We start from the raw sequence: 19,822 nt of genomic DNA, 5'->3' as shown, positions 1-19,822 counted from the left end.
ATTTGATGCAGTGTCAGTTTGATTTATTTTTGTTACATTTTCTAATGATCAACGAACACTCATTCTTAATCTATACACATTTCTAACTCAAATAGTTTGTGGTCACACGATACAACTGTCGCCATTGTAAATAAGAACTTGTTCTTAATGATTTGCCTGTATGAATAAAGTTGAAAAAAGAAGAAAATAAATGATAACAATCTTTAAAAGTTTATTCTTCCAACTAAAAAATAACCAGGTTAAAACTACAAGGTTGCAAGTGCAAACATATTTTTGTTTTAGGTAGTGTGGAAGCATGCCATATCAACATCCTTAAGACACATCCTGTTAATTTTCAGGTACACTTGTCAAACAAAAGAACACTGTATTATCCTTTGTCATAGTGGGATTGATTAGATTGTGACTCGTCCAGGAATTTTCAGTGAATTCAAAGAGAATTTATCTTGAGCTAATCATGTGACTTTGCTAAAAAACCATCAACAATCTGAAAAGGGTCAATTAAGGGCTCTTCCCAGGAGGAAACCCATTGATCACGTTTAAACAGAGTCCCACCCATTTTTTAAAACACACATAAAATAGCCTGTTAACAAAACCCTGTACACACAGTTGAACAGGAGCAGTGACTCCCATCACTCTGACAGGGTGACAAACACTTTCTCTATTTTTATTTTTTTCTTAAGGAGGATTTCCCTTGCTACTTGAGGGAGTTAAACAAGGTAAGATATTTGAATGGAGTTAAGGCTGAATGCCATGCTTTGAATAGATGGACACATTTGTAATCACTTAGAATATGTTGTTTGCAGCATATATTTTGCTTCCATTTAGACTGATTTTAACGCAGGTTCAGCTTTTGGGTAGCTTCTGTCTTTTATATGTTGCTAATTTTATCTGTTGTGTTTTTTTAATTCATTTTTTCTTAGACGTATTTTTTTACTATGCTTTTACTTTCTATGCACATTGTAAAGCACTTTGTAACCCTGTCTGTAAAAAGAGCTATATAAATAAATTTTACTGACTTACTGACTTACTTACTTGTCAATGCAACATAACATAACTTTTTTTTTCTTCAATTTCAGCTTTTTTCAGTTGAATCTGAGATAAAAGCCTGTATTGAAAACATTAGGTCTCGCCTGAGGAAAGTATGGGAAACGAGCACTCCAAGACCAAATCGTCCAACACGGTAAAATTCATCACACAACAAACTTGTAATACTGTACGTTCATAATCTGTCACCTTGCTGCCTTTGAATTAGTTCTAAGATGCAAATGATGAAATAGTAGCGGCTACTTGGACCAAAAGTTTTAGCTCCCAAGTTTTATTTGCTTTTGTTTTACAATGGCTGGATTGTTTGCAGTCAGAACCAGTGTTTGTGTTGAAATGTAACTCACTGTAGAGCATGTATTGTGAAAAAAACATGGACTAACATTTCTTTATTATGCTTTATAGAGTAACAAAAGTATAGAGCAAAATGGAAAAATCACATCGAATGGATTGGAGATTGAAGGTGAGTCAGATTTTATTTTCAATGTTTATTTCCTTTCTTTCTTTATCTTTCCTTTTTTCCTGTTTAACAGGCAAGTGATACATGTAATTACTTAACTGTAAGACAACACAGTTAGTATCATGCTATATATAAATTTAGACACAAATGAATGCACACGTGATTTTCAAAAATCAAATCCTTTTCTCTAAATTTTGAGGATCTGAAGATGAAAGAAAAATAGATATAATAGCTTGATATTTTTTATTCTGTTCATTCATTCTGTTTCACTGCATTGTGTATTGTGGGAAAATGCTGTATATGATTCTCCAACATCAGCTGACCTTTGTTGGATTAGTCCTTTCAGTTTTTATAACGCTCTGTCAACACAGCGACTCCCAGATGGAATACGTCTTGAGTCATCCAATGTAAACTATAGGCGTAGTCTACAGACACTGAGAGGGAGCAACTAGTTGGCCTAGTCATAGTGTGTTCTGTGTCCCCGCAGTTAAAACAATACTGAATAGGATTTCCACTAACACCTGAGTTTGTATAAGGGCAAATGTTGACACTGGAGAGGAAGATAATGTCACTTTCTCGCACCGACTAGCCCATGTTTACTTCATTAATTTGGCATTGTACAAGAAGATAGCATGCATGGGTTTAATTATGCAACAGTTTAACATCCAAATTATCATTGGCATATTGTAGTAGAGACGCCTGAGAACTTCTTTGGGAGATCATAAGATAAAAAAAATTATTGCAACATGGACTTTGCATTACATAAATCAGATGTTATTAAACATAAATAACATACATGTGTAATTAATTTGACCTAAAGATGACAGAATTGTATTATAAAAAGTCAGTTGGTGATAGCAGGTTCCTATCTTGTTTTTACATTTTGATAACATATTCTTCTTTTTGATTTTTTTTTGCAGCTAATGGTGAAGCTATAGTCCAGGAAAATGGCTACACCTCTTTAAACTTTGTCACAGAATCAACTGAGAATGACTATGTGGCAGAGGAAACAGATACTCCCGCTGCGGTTATTTCTGAAATTGTGGAGACCATTGTCCAGAAGGAACCGGAAAAGCAAAGTAAAGAGGAAAAAGTTAGTGGGTTCGGCAAAATGTTCAAAAAGAAAACAGAACCTCCAGCGGATGTCAAGGTTGTTCAGGAAAAAGAGATCTCAAATGACGATCAAACGGATGCAAGTATTCCTGCCACCGATCCTCAGCCGGTAATTGCATTTTTACTTTTATTTCAAGGACTGGTCTGATGATATTTTCTATTTGTTTATTGTCAGGAAATCTCATTAACCAGAACTACTCAGTAAATAACCAAATGTGTGCCAAGCCCCCACTGTAATTAAAATAGTCTCTGAATTTTTTTTTTTGAGTAGCATTTGTTAAAAACTGCAGTAGCCGGCTCTTTAAAGAAAATGATTTAGCCTTTTTTTCTAAATGTAACTATATATGTCAATATATTTGATTTTTTTTTGACATTTTACATCAACTACTACAAACAGCAGGATGGGGAAATCAAAAAGTATTGAGAGAAGACTCATTCATTGTTTGTTTAGGTCTTCATGGGATTTGAATACCGAAAAAATCCTGTGAACTGCCAGTTTCATCGTTTACTGTTTTTGCTCTCATCTCTAACAAAATCCTGCCTGACAAATTGCCTGAAGTCAACTAGATTACATTTCTTTCGTAATTAAACTTTTAGCAGTACATAGACAAATCAAAAAATATTACATTGTTGAGAGACCGAAGAGGAGAAAGGACATTTGTAGTGCACTGCAACACATCAGCGCTGCAATAATTACAATTTTCAGTTGTTGTTAGTTAAAAAACTTTGGTCGCAAGTTTCATCAATGCATTTTAAGCTTTGGAGGTTTTGTATCGGAAAGCATTATATTTAAATGTATAATATTTTGTCAAACTCCTTTACATGGAAGGAGAAAGACACATTTGCACTATGTATAAAAGGGTTCACAGTCTCAACAACAATTCAAACTTTTAAACTTTTTTCAAGTAAGCATTTACTGTAGGACTGTTGTACTACATGGCATTACAATATAGAGGTCATTTTATTATAATGAAAGGTCTGTCACTGTGTGATCAAGCACATGGTTATCAAATGTTCCCCAGTGTCAAAAAACAACAGTATTTTATCTTAACATGAATGTTGATTTTCATGATAAAGGAGTCGAGCTCAACTGGAGAAGGAGTGGCCACCATGATCATCGCTGAGCCGAGAGAAGACTTTGAATATCTTTGCCCTCAAGATGAATCATCAACACAAATGGACAATATAACTGCAGCGGATATTTTTGCACACTTTGCTGTCTGTACAGCCACTATAACTGAGGGCCCAGTGGACGTTACGGAGACGGCAGCGATAGAAGAAGATTCACTGACTGATTCCACTTGTGTCATTGCTGAGGAGGTTGTTGAACAGTCTGCAATTCAGGAAACCATTAACAACAAGATACCTGAGATCATCGTTGAAGTCATGATTGAGAATGATTCGAACGAGAATATGGTGTTCACAGAAGAAGTTGCTGAATCTGTTCAGGAAGTTGGAATAATTGCGGAGGAAAATAACATTGAAGAATCTGAGCCACAGGAGATCTCGTCCACCCTTCCCAAAGTGGTGGCAGATACGCTTGAGGCAGTTTTGGCTGCTGAATCCGTTGACTTTGCCGATGTAAACATGTCAATGTCCTGTGTAGATAAAGTAATAACAGAAGACAATGACGAAGGAGCTGAAAACATATCGGCTGATGTAGTGCTGATTGAAACCACTGAACCTGAGTCTAATGCTCTCACGCCTGAGACCGTGGAAGCAATTGACGTTTTTTCCCTAGACGATGAGCAAGCTGCTACGGTGATGGAAACAATCTCAGAGGGTGTCCCTGAGGAGCCAAATGGTGCACCGACAATCCAAGAAATTACTGTGGAAGAACTTCCTACCCTATTGGTGACAGACATTCAAGTTAACGAGGAATCTGCCCCTGAAGAGGCTACCGCTGCTGTTGATGATGCTGTTGCAATTGAGGATGCAGCCGGAATAAGTGAACAGAAACTCACCATTATGACTGACGTTGGGTCTTCAGAGAAGTGGGAAGAGTTCAACGCTATGGAGATTTTTTACAATCAGCTAATCACTATTGAGGAACTTCCTGAAGATTCTCCTGATGATGAAGTTATGCCTGAGCATATTACGGACGTTATGACTACAGATGACAAAGCTGCGGTTTGTGAAGATGTGTTAGCTGACGTGGGACCAGAAACAGTTGAAGAAGCAGAACCAAGTCCTGCCATTGTCAACCAAGAGGCGGATCTGATACTAGAGGCAGCGATCAATGTCCTCTCTCAAGAATTAGAACTTTGCACCATCACTTCCGAAGAGGCTGCAGTGGATTATGGTATCACAACCACTGTGGTAGAAGAGGTAATTGTTCAGACCGTTTATGTACGACTTTCTGAAGAAATAGAAGAAAGTCTTACCATTTCAGAAGAGCCGCCCAAAGCTACAGAGAATCTGTGTGAGGAACCTGCAGTGGATTGTGGCATCACCATGGGAGAAGAGGTTATTGTGGAAACCGTTTCCATTCCCCTTTCAGAAGCAACCAAAGAAACCCTTACCATTCCAGAGGAGTCAGTAAAAGCTACAGAACACATTTTTGAGGAACCTTCAGATGTGCCACAGATGGACACCACAGAAGACCCTGAGCCATGCGTGGAAGATGTTAAAGCCATTTCTGTACCCCTTTCTGAAGAAAACCTTCCCATTCAAGAGAAGCTGCTGAAAGTTAAGAAAATCCCAGTAAAGAAGCCAGCAGTGGATTGTGGCATGAACCTGGAGGAAGAGGTAAGCGTTGAAACTAGTACCATATCCCTTTCTGAAGAAACTGAAGAAAGCCTTAACATTCCACAGAAGCTGCCGAAAGCTACAGAAAACATAGTTGAGGAACCTGACGTGGATTGTGAAGTTGCCCTGGAAGAAAGGGTCATTATTGAAACTGTAACTGTAACCCTTTCTGAAGGAATTGAAGAAAGCGTAACCATTCTAGAAGAGTCAGCAAAAGCTACTGAAAACATTGCAGATGAACCTGCAGATGTGCCAACAATGGACACCACAGTAGATCCTGAGCCATGTGTGGAAGATATTGAAACAGTTACTGTAACCCTATCTGAAGAAATTAAAGAAAGCCTTACCATTCCAGAGGACCAGCCTAAAGCAACCAAAACCATAGTGGAGGAAACAGCACTGGATTGTGGCATGACCATGGAAGAAGAGGTAATTGTAGAAACCCGTTCTGTTCCCCTTCCTGAAGGAATTGAAGAAAGCCTTACCATGCAAAAGCCATCGAATGCTGCCGAAAACATGGTTGAGGACCTTGCAGATATGCCACCAATGGATGTCACAGAAGAGCCTGAGTCATGCGTGGAATATGCTGATATGGAGAAGATTGTGAGGCTTCTTGAGCAACAATCGCCAACTGATTCGACATGTAATCTGTGTGAGGAACCTGCAGTGGATTATGGCATCACCATGGGAGAAGAGGTTATTGTGGAAACCGTTTCCATTCCCCTTTCAGAAGCAACCGAAGAAACCCTTACCATTCCAGAGGAGTCAGTAAAAGCTACAGAACACATTTTTGAGGAACCTTCAGATGTGCCACAGATGGACACCACAGAAGACCCTGAGCCATGCGTGGAAGATGTTAAAGCCGTTTCTGTACCCCTTTCTGAAGAAAACCTTCCCATTCAAGAGAAGCTGCTGAAAGTTAAGAAAATCCCAGTAAAGAAGCCAGCAGTGGATTGTGGCATGAACCTGGAGGAAGAGGTAAGCGTTGAAACTAGTACCATATCCCTTTCTGAAGAAACTGAAGAAAGCCTTAACATTCCACAGAAGCTGCCGAAAGCTACAGAAAACATAGTTGAGGAACCTGACGTGGATTGTGAAGTTGCCCTGGAAGAAAGGGTCATTATTGAAACTGTAACTGTAACCCTTTCTGAAGGAATTGAAGAAAGCGTAACCATTCTAGAAGAGTCAGCAAAAGCTACTGAAAACATTGCAGATGAACCTGCAGATGTGCCAACAATGGACACCACAGTAGATCCTGAGCCATGTGTGGAAGATATTGAAACAGTTACTGTAACCCTATCTGAAGAAATTAAAGAAAGCCTTACCATTCCAGAGGACCAGCCTAAAGCAACCAAAACCATAGTGGAGGAAACAGCACTGGATTGTGGCATGACCATGGAAGAAGAGGTAATTGTAGAAACCCGTTCTGTTCCCCTTCCTGAAGGAATTGAAGAAAGCCTTACCATGCAAAAGCCATCGAATGCTGCCGAAAACATGGTTGAGGACCTTGCAGATATGCCACCAATGGATGTCACAGAAGAGCCTGAGTCATGCGTGGAATATGCTGATATGGAGAAGATTGTGAGGCTTCTTGAGCAACAATCGCCAACTGATTCGACATGTAATCTGTGTGAGGAACCTGCAGTGGATTATGGCATCACCATGGGAGAAGAGGTTATTGTGGAAACCGTTTCCATTCCCCTTTCAGAAGCAACCGAAGAAACCCTTACCATTCCAGAGGAGTCAGTAAAAGCTACAGAACACATTTTTGAGGAACCTTCAGATGTGCCACAGATGGACACCACAGAAGACCCTGAGCCATGCGTGGAAGATGTTAAAGCCGTTTCTGTACCCCTTTCTGAAGAAAACCTTCCCATTCAAGAGGAGCTGCTGAAAGCTAAGAAAATCCCAGTAAAGAAGCCAGCAGTGGATTGTGGCATGAACCTGGAGGAAGAGGTAAGCGTTGAAACTAGTACCATATCCCTTTCTGAAGAAACTGAAGAAAGCCTTACCATTCCACAGAAGCTGCCGAAAGCTACAGAAAACATAGTTGAGGAACCTGACGTGGATTGTGAAGTTGCCCTGGAAGAAAGGGTCATTATTGAAACTGTAACTGTAACCCTTTCTGAAGGAATTGAAGAAAGCGTAACCATTCTAGAAGAGTCAGCAAAAGCTACTGAAAACATTGCAGATGAACCTGCAGATGTGCCAACAATGGACACCACAGTAGATCCTGAGCCATGTGTGGAAGATATTGAAACTGTTACTGTCACCCTATCTGAAGAAATTAAAGAAAGCCTTACCATTCCAGAGGACCAGCCTAAAGCAACCAAAACCATAGTGGAGGAAACAGCACTGGATTGTGGCATGACCATGGAAGAAGAGGTAATTGTAGAAACCCGTTCTGTTCCCCTTCCTGAAGGAATTGAAGAAAGCCTTACCATGCAAAAGCCATCGAATGCTGCCGAAAACCTGGTTGAGGACCTTGCAGATATGCCACCAATGGATGTCACAGAAGAGCCTGAGTCATGCGTGGAATATGCTGATATGGAGAAGATTGTGAGGCTTCTTGAGCAACAATCGCAAACTGATTCGACATTGGACTCAAAGTGCAGAAATTACTGAAGCTTCCCCTGCCAGAAATACAGACATAGAAGCTTTACTCTATAAGTTGCAGTCAGTCTGTACATCAGTTGTGCAAGAATCAGTGTACAAACTTGGAGGTTTAGAGATGTCTTCACAGGGATATAGAATTGTTCTTACCATCAAGGTGGAAATAAAAAAAGAACTGCTGTAAATGATGTTGCAATTGTTCATAGATGTTTTTCTTTAGCAGGGATCTACCTCTTTAATATCATATGTTTAATGGTAGGCAATTGCTACTGGATTGTAGAATGATCTGTGTTTTATAATGATGCAAAGTGCTTCTGTTTGTACATATATCATCAATACAAAGTTTACATTGTAAAGTATTACATTTTTTTCTTCGATAAAACCAAAAACGAAAACATTGAATTTTGTGGCTTGACTTATTCATTCATGATACTATTCTTGAAGTTGAATTATTTTGGTCAGTGATAAGTGGAAAACAAAAAAAACTACTTTAAATATTTTCTTGTTTAATTTTAGTCAATTTATTGAACATTGAATAATACGCTAAATAAAACTTATAATAGAACAAAAACAAATGTGATACTCAGCAACACTTAAGTGAGAAATGAGCAACTAAAACAACATTGTTACTGTTCTAAAGGGGTAAGAAGAACTTTTAAACTTGTCTGGTCCTCCTACCCCACTTTTGTTTTGATACATTTACATTCAATTCAATTTACAGACATTAGTGTCCATGATAATTGCATTTTGTTTAAGTCCACACTTAATAAAAAATAAAATTAATTGTTGAGAAATTACTCTAAAATCAGGGTTATTCAGTGATGTATATTTTTAATTACACACCATGAGGACAGAGCAATGTATTTGTGTTTCCTGACATTTCTCAGGGCATAACTGTCACACATTGTTGAATATCAATGAGTGAGGGGTGGGACACACACATTAATAAAAGAGTGATTGTTGACAAGGCCCCGAGTAGGCAGAGGCATGGTTGGAATTGCACTCCCATCTCAATGCTGCGATTAAGACACTCACTGCTTGCACATCAGCTCTAACGCTGCTGTAACGTAAATCTAAAAGGTACATTTTTCTGTGATGGTGAATAGGAGACAGCTAACCTAAAGCAAGAATCTGAATCATCACCGGAGCCAGAAAGTGTGACAGTGTCAGAGGAAGAAAAAGCTCCTGAAACTGACGACGGAAGCAGTCAACCTTTGGAAAAGCAAGAGGAGAGTACGCCAGAAGAGAATCCAGTTATGAACTTCTTCAAAACACTTGTAAGTAGCACAATTTGAGAAAATAAGAATGTACTAACTAATTGCTTCTTTTGTAATATACGACTGCTTCTGGGAAATAAATATAGCAATTATTGTAATCAAAAGTGGGGGGAAAACACTTTTGTTAAGTCCAACTATTACTGAAGTCAAACAGCTGCTCAGAAAAAAAGTAATAAAGTTGTCAGAATGTGTGTGTTCTAAGATATAGGGATATAGGGTAATTTTCCCGAGAAAAGGAAGAACTGTGATAGTAAAATCCACAGTGTATTTGGTCGTGTTTAAATTGGATTGTTGTGGGTGTGATTATTCTGTGTGAAAGTATGTGTACTTGGAGTTTTATGGCAGTTAAGGAATCCATAACTAAATCTGCCAAGATGACAGTGCCTGATGGAAAACCTACAACAAGCAGCTATTGTATTTCCTCTTCATCTTGCCGTCTTTGGGATCCATGCCGTTTTAAAGAGTTACCATTGCCCTAGCCCCATGCTAATCAAGTCTTTGAACATGCGGGAATGTGGTGGCCTATTGTTCAGCCCATAGTGTGAGCTCACAAGGGAGGCCTGTGCGGTTGGAAGTTGAGATTTGTGAAGATAGAGCGAGGGCAGGCCTACGCCATCTCCGGAGCACAATGGCCGTCACAATGACAGCGCATGTACTGTATGTGCCTTGTCAGGGACCTCAGTGTGCACCCTGTGTGCCTCTGGGAGCTTATCATAAAGGACTATGTCTGCATTCAAGAAAGGCTTCTGTTTTATGGTTCTTGTTACATCAACTATACAGTACAAGCTGAAGGTTTTACATTGCAGCTTCACCGCCAGCTATATTGGTGAGGTGGTAGGATGGCCTAGAGGGGCCGACCAGTAACTATGAGGTCCCTGTTTCGATCCCCCACCAGTTAGGAGAGTGTTACTTGTAAACTAATGGTGACTGGTATTATAAAGTGCCCCCCATCTCTACCATTGTGTCTTTGAGCAAGTCACTTAACCCCAAACTGCTCCAGGGGTGCTGTACTATGGCTGACCTTGCGGGAGGACCCCCTCTGGAGAGGGAATATGCTAGAAGACAAATTTCGATGTAGCCTTGTGTAAATTGACCAATGAAGCAACATAACTTATATTAAATTACAAAATGTGGGTACATTTTAATATTATTTAATATGTACTGTATTGTGACATAAATAGTTACTTTTCCTTCCCTTTTTGCTCAGGTGGCCCCTAAAACACCAAAAAAGGAAACAGCAGCTCCTGATGCAGCGAAGGATCAGGTGAACAGATGTTAATGAAGCACATTACGTATAAAACATATTAAATTAGTAGCAGACAGTACCATTATGGGTTTATTTAGAATAGTTTTTATATCATATCTTACTTTGGTGACTTACAAAGCTTTGTCAGTGAACTCAGTAATGTCTGAGGTTGATTATTTGATATAATGAGTAGTTTGGGAAAGTTGGCGGTTTTTGCATATTGCTAACTAGCATCCATTTCTGTTCATTTCTGTTGCTGCTTGAATTGATAATGTGCCTAATTCCATAAACAGTTGAATTTGGTCCTCAATATGCAATAGAATATCCAAGGTCCACATACAAGCTTTTTGCAGATATTCTTTTGCTTTCTGTTCATATCTGCTCTAACCGCTTCCTTTTTTGTTGCCAAATAGTCCCCGAAGGAGAGCCTACCAGCTGAAACCACGACTGTGAGCACATTGACCTTTAACTGTTTTAATTTGTGTGACAGATCTTGCAGTTCAACACAAAGGATATATATACTGGACACAGCTGGGTTCAGTTTACTTCCAGAGATGCCATTTGCTAATGCATAAAAATTCAATTTCTAACAGTTTGTGTTGCATGAAAGCTTAGTTGCTAAAATGAATTAATCACATGCTTTGCATTTTATAATAATAATACAATATTTTATCCGTGGAAGTCTTTAAATATTTACAAATAAATAAAAGACAATAAACACATGATAAAAAGTCACCAAGATGATACATTTCATTATATTATGATGACAATAAATGACCTATCTGAAAATGAATGTGCCGTTCCTTTGGTTTTCAATAACAAACCATCATTTTAACTCCTGCTCTCTGTCGAATAGGTGGCACAAGTATCTGAACCGCCCGCAGCACCAAAAGGAATGAATATCCCACCACCACCTCCTCCAGAACCCCCCAAACTGGAAGTCAAAGGAGATCCAGCCGCTAAACCTGCAAAAGCCACAGCGAAAGAGGAACCAAAAGCTGCTGCAAAGGAACCGGAGCCCTCAAAAGGAAAATCAGCCAAAGTTGGTTTTGGCAAATTATTCCGTACCAAGGTAAATAAACAGCACGCTGGAGATTGCAAAAGATGATGATCATATTTAAAGCCCCTGTAAACCCAAAATCTTCTGAAAAGAATTAGGCATATTTTTCAATCCAGATTAAAGATATACACATTCAAGTTTGACAAATTTAACAGAAATTGGGTTTAGATGAGACGGGCTATGCTCTGGATTTGATTACACAATAAGTACTATAATTTGAACAAATCACGGCAGTTATCATAATGATCTGTAAAAACAATAACTGTTGCCATGGAGATCGTTTGATACAATGATAGGTTTTATAATATTTATGAAGAATTACTTAAAAATCTGATTTTTGTAAAAGCTTTCTGAGACTCCCAACTTCGATATCATATACTGATTTTTACTGTTTTAGACAAGGTTTCCAGGGGCTTTAAGAATTATTATTTACGTAGATTGCATTCAGTGAGGTCATGTTTTAAAGTGTTACCACTTATAACATAACATAGTGTGAAACATACTGTACTGTATGTGAATTTGAGATACTGCTAGGTGCCAAGTCATCCAAAGGCAAGGGCGCTTCAGCAAGTGGAGCCAAAGCCCAGGCCAAGACTTCAGCTGTGGTATAGTAGATTATCGCCTTCTCAAATTGACTATGGCTCATGTCATGTTAGGCTACTTACTAACAAGAGCTGATTTGTCCAGAGGTGGCAGTAAACAAACAATTTGCTGTTTTCAAATTGGAGCCTGCAGCAATTGTGTTTTGAAAAAAAAAAACAGGAGAAACTTTTTGTGGTGCTTTCTCAAAAATGTGACTCCTCAGTAAAGCTGCAGTAATAAGGTGACTTTAGTCGAATGTTTGCCCTTGAAAAAGCCTTATATATTGTTTCTAGCACATTCCCATGATACATTCTATTCCGAAAATTTTAATTGGATTATGATATTATGAAATATGACATTTTGGGAAATACACTTTTTTCGCTTACTGGCCTAGAATTAGATTCAAGTACATCAATACCACTCTCATGTCTGCGCTGCCCACTACATTTGAAGCTGTAACACTATCATAGCTTAGAATAAAGACTGGAAACAGGACAAAACAGCTAGCCTGGCTCTGTCACAAATCATTTATGTAGCCTTAGGCTACTGTAATATAGCACATTTAAAGCTAATTAGTAAAACATTTTTTTTTTTTAGCAGCATAGCCTATAGCAGGGGTGTCCAAACTACGGCCCGCGGGCCAACTGCGGCCCGCGGCCCGCTTTTTACTGGCCCGCGGCCGATTTTAAAAATATAATGTAATATGGCCCTTTGAAAAAAAAAAAAAAAAAAAAAAGATTTTTTTTTTTTTTTTTTTTTTTGCATTTCTTAGTTAACCCACTAGTGCAGGGGTGTCAAAACTGATTAATTGGCCCGTGGAACATTTTGAAAATATAATGTAATATGGCCCTTTTAATTTTTAAATAATTTAAATGCACTCATTATATTACAGAGAAATATGTCCCATAAAAGAAAAAGAGCACCAAGCCCATCCCAGAGGACCCTGCATAATATTTTATTTTAAATTAATATTATTATGGAAAATCCATGTGTCCTTCTCCAATAGCTTTTAATTCATCCGACACAGTGTCTCCATTTTTTTCGTACAAAATTCTTCAGCTTTAGCCTCTTAATTTCCCTCTCAAAGTGCACCAGATTCATGCATTTCACTTTAAAAACTTTAAAAAAATCTCCCGGGGGGGCATACCCCCCGGGCCCCCTTGGAGGGGGGTCGGGGGGTATGCCGTATGCTATTTTCACCCAGCTGGACATTGGACGCAAAAGTAGAAAATACTGGGTGTATCAATGGCATTTAACAAGAGGGGGAATGTATCTGTTTAATGTGCAAGCAAAGTGTTGCCGTGAAGAAGGATTACAATTTACGAACACGCTATGAAACTAAACATCATAGCAGCTACATTTCTTGATAAATGTGTTATTTTTGCAAAGTGGCCCGGCCCTTCGTAGATTTTTCTGTATGTGGCCCTCAGTGAAAAAAGTTTGGACACCCCTGGCCTATAGTATACACTGTAGAGGTGATGGTGCTGTAGGTATATTTGTGAACTTTGGAGAGACTCAGGCTAGCGATTTCCTCTTGCTTCCAGACTCTACTCTACGCTAAACTAAGCTAAGCTAAACGTAACTACACTAAGCTAATCACCATGGCTTTTGATCCATGAGAGTGGCATTGATCTTGTCAACTAACATTTGTCAGGAAAGCATGAGAATATTTACTAAAATGTCAAAGTATTCTTTTGACCGGTTCATATGAATCAGCATTCATTGCCATGCTAACATGCTAAGCACTTGAACCCTTTTCTCTGTTTGAGGGTAGGCTTTTTCCTTTCAAATGGTTTGTTTGACTAACAATAAGAATTAACTCACCGTTCTGAAGACAATCAAGGATCTACCAAAGCCAGAAGTAGAAGTAGAGGTACGAACAGTTGTAGAAGTAGGCTAGCTAGGCTACATAGTCTTCCAGCAAACCTTCCGCTAGCATTGTGGGCATTACTTTGAATAATCTTTTAAGGATTACTGCTAGAAAAACGCTGTATACAGTGATTTATAGCATTTTAAGATAGGCCTCTCCATCTGAATTTACATCTCGTATGAATAATAAAAAAGTAGTTTTGCTCTACAGGAGACACCAGTGGAGGTGCCACCACCAGAGCCAGTGGTGGCAGCAGTTGAGGTAAATCAAGACAGTTCTTTGGGGTTTTTGTTTGGTGGAGGAATCTTCTGATTTATCCTATGAATTATTGCTTTAAAAAAAACCATTTGAATTAATGGGAGAAACAAATGATTGTTCCTTCAATGCAGGCAGGGGAAGAGGTACCACAGCCAGTGGTAGAAGTCCAGGTAAATCAAATCGAGTTTTTGGCTGTTTTTTCATTTGGTGAAATAATCTTCTGGAAGAGTCCCCCCATGATTTATTGCATTTTAATTTTTACTATGGTTTATTTCATTTGAATGGATTGAAATGGAGAAATATTTTTTTCCAAAATCATTTTAAAAGTAGTCTTTAATTTTCCATCAATGCAGGCAGTGGAAGAGGTACCGAAGCCAGAAGTAGAAGTTGAGGTAAAGTGACTGTGTCGGACATTTTTGGGAAATGTGCTTATTTGTGCCATTGTTGAGAAAATGTATATTGTTCTCACATACAGTATGTTCGTCAAGTTGGCTGATGCAAACAGCCAGAATCAGTTAGCTTAGCATAACATAAAGCTTTAAAAATAATAATAATAGGGAAACCGCTAGTCGTGCTCTATCTGAGGCTAACATAATCCGCTAGCCTTTAAATCTTCTCATCTCTTGGCAAGACGGCAAATAGGCATATTTCCCAATGTGTCAAACTATTCCTCCAAACGAGGACACTCGGAATCTTCGGTGGAAACTTAAAGCTATGTCCTCTTCTATTCTATTCTTTCTTTTTCTAAAATAATATTCTTTACTCTTGAGTATGCGGTTATGGGTTTCTTAATTCTTACAGGGTCCAGTTTTCTGACTCCTTTTCCGCACTGATGCTGGATTTTTCCCCTTTTAGGCCTATCGTCTTTCACTCCACAGGTGGCGGGTCCTGCCCTCACTATGCCAGCTATAATAATGCTCATTTTTAAAGTTTGAAACACCTCATGATATGTATTTTCTTCTCTGTCGTTTTGATAACAGAAGGTGGATCCCTCGAAGGCCAGCACCCTGGAGGCCGCTGCAAAGCCAGAACAGCCACCGCCGGTTCAGGAAGAAAAGAAACCCGCCCCTAAATCAGCCTTCCTTTCTCTCTTCAAGCCTAAAGTAAGGACCATTTTATTTGTGGACTTTATGGATTTTTTTTAAATATCTGAAAATGAGTATGAATTGTGATGCATTAACTAAACAGAAAAGTAACAGATTAATTTGAATTTGAGGTACTGTTAGACCACATGACCACAAAAGTCCAGGCAGCCTCCACAAGTGGAGTTCGGCTCCTCAGGAGAACAGCTGGCGTGGTAAATAGTAAACACTGTACAGTCAAATTAACTCTGATAGAGATGCATTATTAACCAGAGTGATGTCACTGATTACATCTGGTATTGACACCTGCTCTAAAAACATCTGCTTCTTCTATACTTCTGCTTTTGGAAGAAGTATTTTTCTCCATGTGTAATTATACTTGGAAATCATAACACCAGACATCAGTGCTTGTGTGATCATCCCTCATACTGTTTCAGTCACTAAGACACGCTGTAACCTAACAGCTGGTGTGTACTTCAAGCTTTAGTGCGTAACTTCTGTCACCCTAATGAGTACAATCTACATCAGGTAAGCCTTCTGTGATTGCGCATGGATTTTATTCTTTATGCTGTAGGTGGTCCAAGATTTTTCTTTAACAACTGAAATATTTCGTGGCCACTTCTTGGGATTTTTCTGAGCTCCTGCGTCAGTGTCGGGGGCGACACCAGTTCGTAAGCGCTGCCATACTGAGAAATACAGAGAGAGTTTTGTGTGGAGCTGATAGGCTTAATCAACTTTGTCAATTCGCTTTGCAATGGCTATAATGAATGTAACCAAAATTCATTCATATGAAAAAGTTACGCACTATAGCATTAATGCTAAATGGATTACTTGCTTTGTTGTCTTCTAGGATACTATTTATTTCAATTAGTTGTAATATTGATGTTGATCAATGTGCATCGTCCCTTATTAATAAAGTAATAAATAAATAATATTTAAAAAATTCAATTCAAATGCTCTGGGACTGCGATGATTCAGTATTTTTTTTAAATGTATTTTTCATATGCACCATAACTCTTTGAGGCTGATCCCAAGAAGGCGACCCCGGCCCCAGCAGCAGCAGCCGAGGCTCCAGCAGCTAAAGCCAAAGAGGAACCTAAAGCAGCGGCCAAGTCGACAGAGGCGCCTGGAGGTTCAGCTTCAGTGGCCCCCCCGGCCGGAGACGATGCCGCCAATGTGCCCAAGAAACTGGAGAAGAGAAACTCCATTGGGCTGTTCTTTAAATTCAAGGTAAGGACAATGTTTATGCAGGGTTAAGATAGGTTGAGTTTGTTATGTGTCAATTAACACACACGTAGATAAACACAAGGTTACTCACACACAAGGTTATTGAAATGTGTGTTCTCATATCCCTACACTACGTACACATGCAATTCCTCAGAGGGGGTCATTGTTTAGGGTGCTTGACTATAACTGAGTGTTTAGCTTCAACTCCACTAGATGGCAGCATTGACTAAGTGTGTGGGCCCTATAATGTTCACTGTGATTGTTATGCACAGTTTGGTTGTATTCACTTACGGCTCATAAGTCTGACTTGTATCACAGGGACACATATTCCATTAAGTGCAAATAATGCAGTTTAATGAAAACATGCAAATAAAAATTGGGGAGGTACTTTATGGGGGAAAAAAAGACCTCAGTGAGTTAATATTTGTTATGGATGACACAATTCTTTCTCCCCCTTCTGTTTTATTTCAGAGTGGGAAACGTAACTCTACAGATGCGGGGGTCCAGACAGACCAAGCCACTGCTCCAGCAGCCGAGAAGGCCAAATGAAACCAAAACCAACACTGAAGATTCCCTGTAAATAGTCCCCCTCTCGCTCTCTCTCTCTCTCTCTCTCTCTCTCTCTCTCTCTCTCTCTCTCTCTCTCTCTCTCTCTCTCTTTTGGTCTTACTCAATCTTTACCTCCCTTTCAACCCTTATTGAATTACTTTAACCAAATGTTCTTCTTCTTTTTTTTTTTTTTTTTACTATTTACAAGTTGCAATACGAAAGGAAAATTGACTTGGAGGATAGAAAGCAAGTTGTGAGAAAGATGAACAATGGGAAGGACGTTGAACTGGTGGTATGATTTGAAGAAGTTTGAGGCGAGGTTGTTGAGAGATATATATATATTTTTGGTCATATACAAATGTCTTGACAAGTATAGCAATACATGAGTGTAAATCCTTTTCTACAGGCATTTAACGTGACCGCTCTCTGTTCTTGCTACCTGACATACTGGGCTTATAATGCAATAGACAGTACCACGCTTTGCTCTTAGCTATTTAGCTCAAAAACATTTCAAAACATTTTGTCATATACGTTCTATTTTCACAATTTATACCAGATAAATCATGCAGTTGTGGCAATGCAGAGGTTAACATGAAGGGATATTGAAAGAAGTACTTATATGACATTAAAATAAACAGCTCCTTATAGAGCCGATAACAGAAGCATGTTCGTATAACAAAATGCACTTAAATATTGTTTTAACTTTATGTAAGCTACATGTAGACTAAATCACATACTACATAGTATAGTATACACATAAGTACATGTACTAACTGGGCCATATGGGAAAAATCACAATCTTTACTGTACTGTGGGCAACTGATTATGAGCCTTTATGTTGGCAAATGCATCTGAGGTGGCAACACTGAGGAAGTGTGCAAATGTGTCCATGTGGTATGTTTTGCAGTGGTCATCATCAAATCACATTCGATCAGCTTTTTAATTTGATCGCTGCATTTTGTGTCGTATAATTTATTGGAAGTGTTAAAGGTGTTAGTCAATTGTCTTAGACATATGTGTAACTAATATCTTGCTTTTATTTGCTTGTATATGTAAGTATGAGTGCATGTGTAACTTCAGCTATCTTGAAGACAATAAAATATGTTCACCATTGGTTTGTTTTTTCAGCAGTGTGTCAAGTAATGTCAATAGTATTGTGAAACTTAATCAAGAAAAACTGGGAGTTGGAAAGATAGCTGACTCAGCGAGCTTGGCATAAAGTAAAGTGATTCTGGAGAATGCTTGTTATGTAAATCACTTTGTCAAAATCAGTGACTAGCCCCTTTTACACAGCCAGTGACAGCCGGGAATATGCCGGAATTTCGGCCCTCCGCCCTGCTGAGGAGATAAACTATCTCCTCACGATCTGCTACATGTTCGTATGAGCGCTGACAAATTCACTACTAATACACAGCCTAGGCTCTGTAAACGGGCAAGTTGCTAGCTACGGTTAACATACCCTCTGTTTACATACCAGTTTATGTGCATTAACAAAAGATTTGTTTTCAGCACACACACAGTATGGACAGGTAGTATATGGTAAAGAGATATTCACTGATGTTGACAAAAAGCTATTTTGACAACAAGCAATCTCCAGTATCACTGACTCCACCTTTAAAAGGCACAGCAGTGTAAGCTTGTGTGCTAGTAAGGCGTGACACGTGAGTCACACTTTGTTATGTTGGGTGTAGGAGGCAAATACTGTAAGCCTTACTCATCTATAAATGTATTTGTAATTGCCAACAGAAACCAAAAGTGACAAAAAAACAAGAATTGACCTCAGCCCAAGCCATCATTTGTAATGTTACAGACAGAGAGATGACTGCTGAACATCACTATTGAATACTGATTGAAAATTTCCACAAGATCAAAGATGTAAAACAAGGACCTAAAGGCATTGTACTTTTCAGGTTAACAGAGGCCCTAACATTTGATTCCACCGTTTATGATGTAATTTATATGATGGATAGCACATTGTGAAGTCTTTGGAAGTGTTTTAGATAGTACTGCCTGAGACCCACCATTCACTGAGCATTAAGTGATGAGTCGCGGCCCCCGAAGGCATAACTCACACTGCTCCTTTGTTATCAATGAGACACACGCGCATTTTTGCATTACCATTTATAATAGGTGTGATCATTTTGAATCGCGCATCAAAGTAACTGTCGTGGCAGTGAAGGAGAAAAACTGAGGCAGTGCTAACCGTGTATTAAGACATGGGGGTCGCTGTCGGGTTTTTTACCATTCAAATTAAGTGCAGTGTGACGTTTTTTGCCAATAGTGCTCGGCAAATAATTCATTACCAAACGTAAAATAGTGAGAAACTCGGATTAACGTTATCTTAAAATGAAAAACTTTATAGTTTTAACACTAAACGTTGCCTCCACCAATTCATGATGTCTTCAGCTTTATTCACTATCACTATCACTATCACTATCTCTTCTGTATGTGGTTTATTGGCAAAACAATTGATAACAGCTGCATGTCCCTACATGCACTGTGGCACAATTGTGAGCTTTTCAGTGGGACAGCTTTTTGCTAGAATTTTGATAGCAATCCAATTGGATGAGGGCTGCTCTATCCCTTGTGTACAATCAAAGACATAAATGAATTGGGTGGCTTCATAAAATAGAAACTGTTATGGGTATGGATTTAAAGGTGGAGTCAGTGATGTGGGATAATGCTTGTTTTCAATA

At 38.9% G+C, this 19,822-nt stretch overlaps 1 protein-coding gene across 5 annotated transcripts; it reads left to right on the top strand.

The window, feature by feature from the left end:
* The first annotated feature begins 609 nt into the window (after positions 1-609).
* bcas1 (brain enriched myelin associated protein 1) lies at positions 610-18,231 on the top strand. 5 transcript variants are annotated; one of them, XM_080031599.1, is made up of 15 exons: positions 610-716; positions 1,077-1,180; positions 1,447-1,504; positions 2,422-2,723; positions 9,082-9,252; positions 10,460-10,516; positions 10,912-10,947; positions 11,355-11,570; positions 14,221-14,271; positions 14,400-14,438; positions 14,622-14,660; positions 15,249-15,371; positions 15,485-15,565; positions 16,374-16,580; positions 17,049-18,231. In XM_080031599.1, the coding sequence occupies exons 2-15, from the start codon at positions 1,142-1,144 to the stop codon at positions 17,124-17,126; spliced, it is 1,497 nt and encodes a 498-aa protein (XP_079887725.1). In that variant the 5' UTR covers positions 610-716; positions 1,077-1,141; the 3' UTR covers positions 17,127-18,231. The 5 variants fall into 5 exon arrangements, with proteins under 5 accessions (XP_079887725.1, XP_079887726.1, XP_079887727.1 ...); XM_080031600.1 differs by lacking the exon at positions 10,912-10,947; XM_080031601.1 differs by lacking the exon at positions 15,485-15,565.
* The last annotated feature ends 1,591 nt before the right edge of the window (positions 18,232-19,822 follow it).

This window comes from Ammodytes marinus (assembly GCF_949987685.1).
Source record: "Ammodytes marinus genome assembly, chromosome: 7".
NCBI lineage: Eukaryota > Metazoa > Chordata > Actinopteri > Uranoscopiformes > Ammodytidae > Ammodytes > Ammodytes marinus.
Note: the sequence above shows the minus strand (reverse complement) of the source record. Positions and strands in the feature narration are given on the sequence as shown.

Excerpts from the sequence above, each read along its gene's own strand:
- bcas1 (XM_080031599.1), top strand. The coding sequence starts at position 1,142 with ATGGGAAACGAGCACTCCAAGACCAAATCGTCCAACACG. Across the intron at positions 2,724-9,081 it reads CTGCCACCGATCCTCAGCCG|GAGACAGCTAACCTAAAGCA; the intron begins GTAATTGCATTT and ends GATGGTGAATAG. Across the intron at positions 9,253-10,459 it reads TGAACTTCTTCAAAACACTT|GTGGCCCCTAAAACACCAAA; the intron begins GTAAGTAGCACA and ends CTTTTTGCTCAG.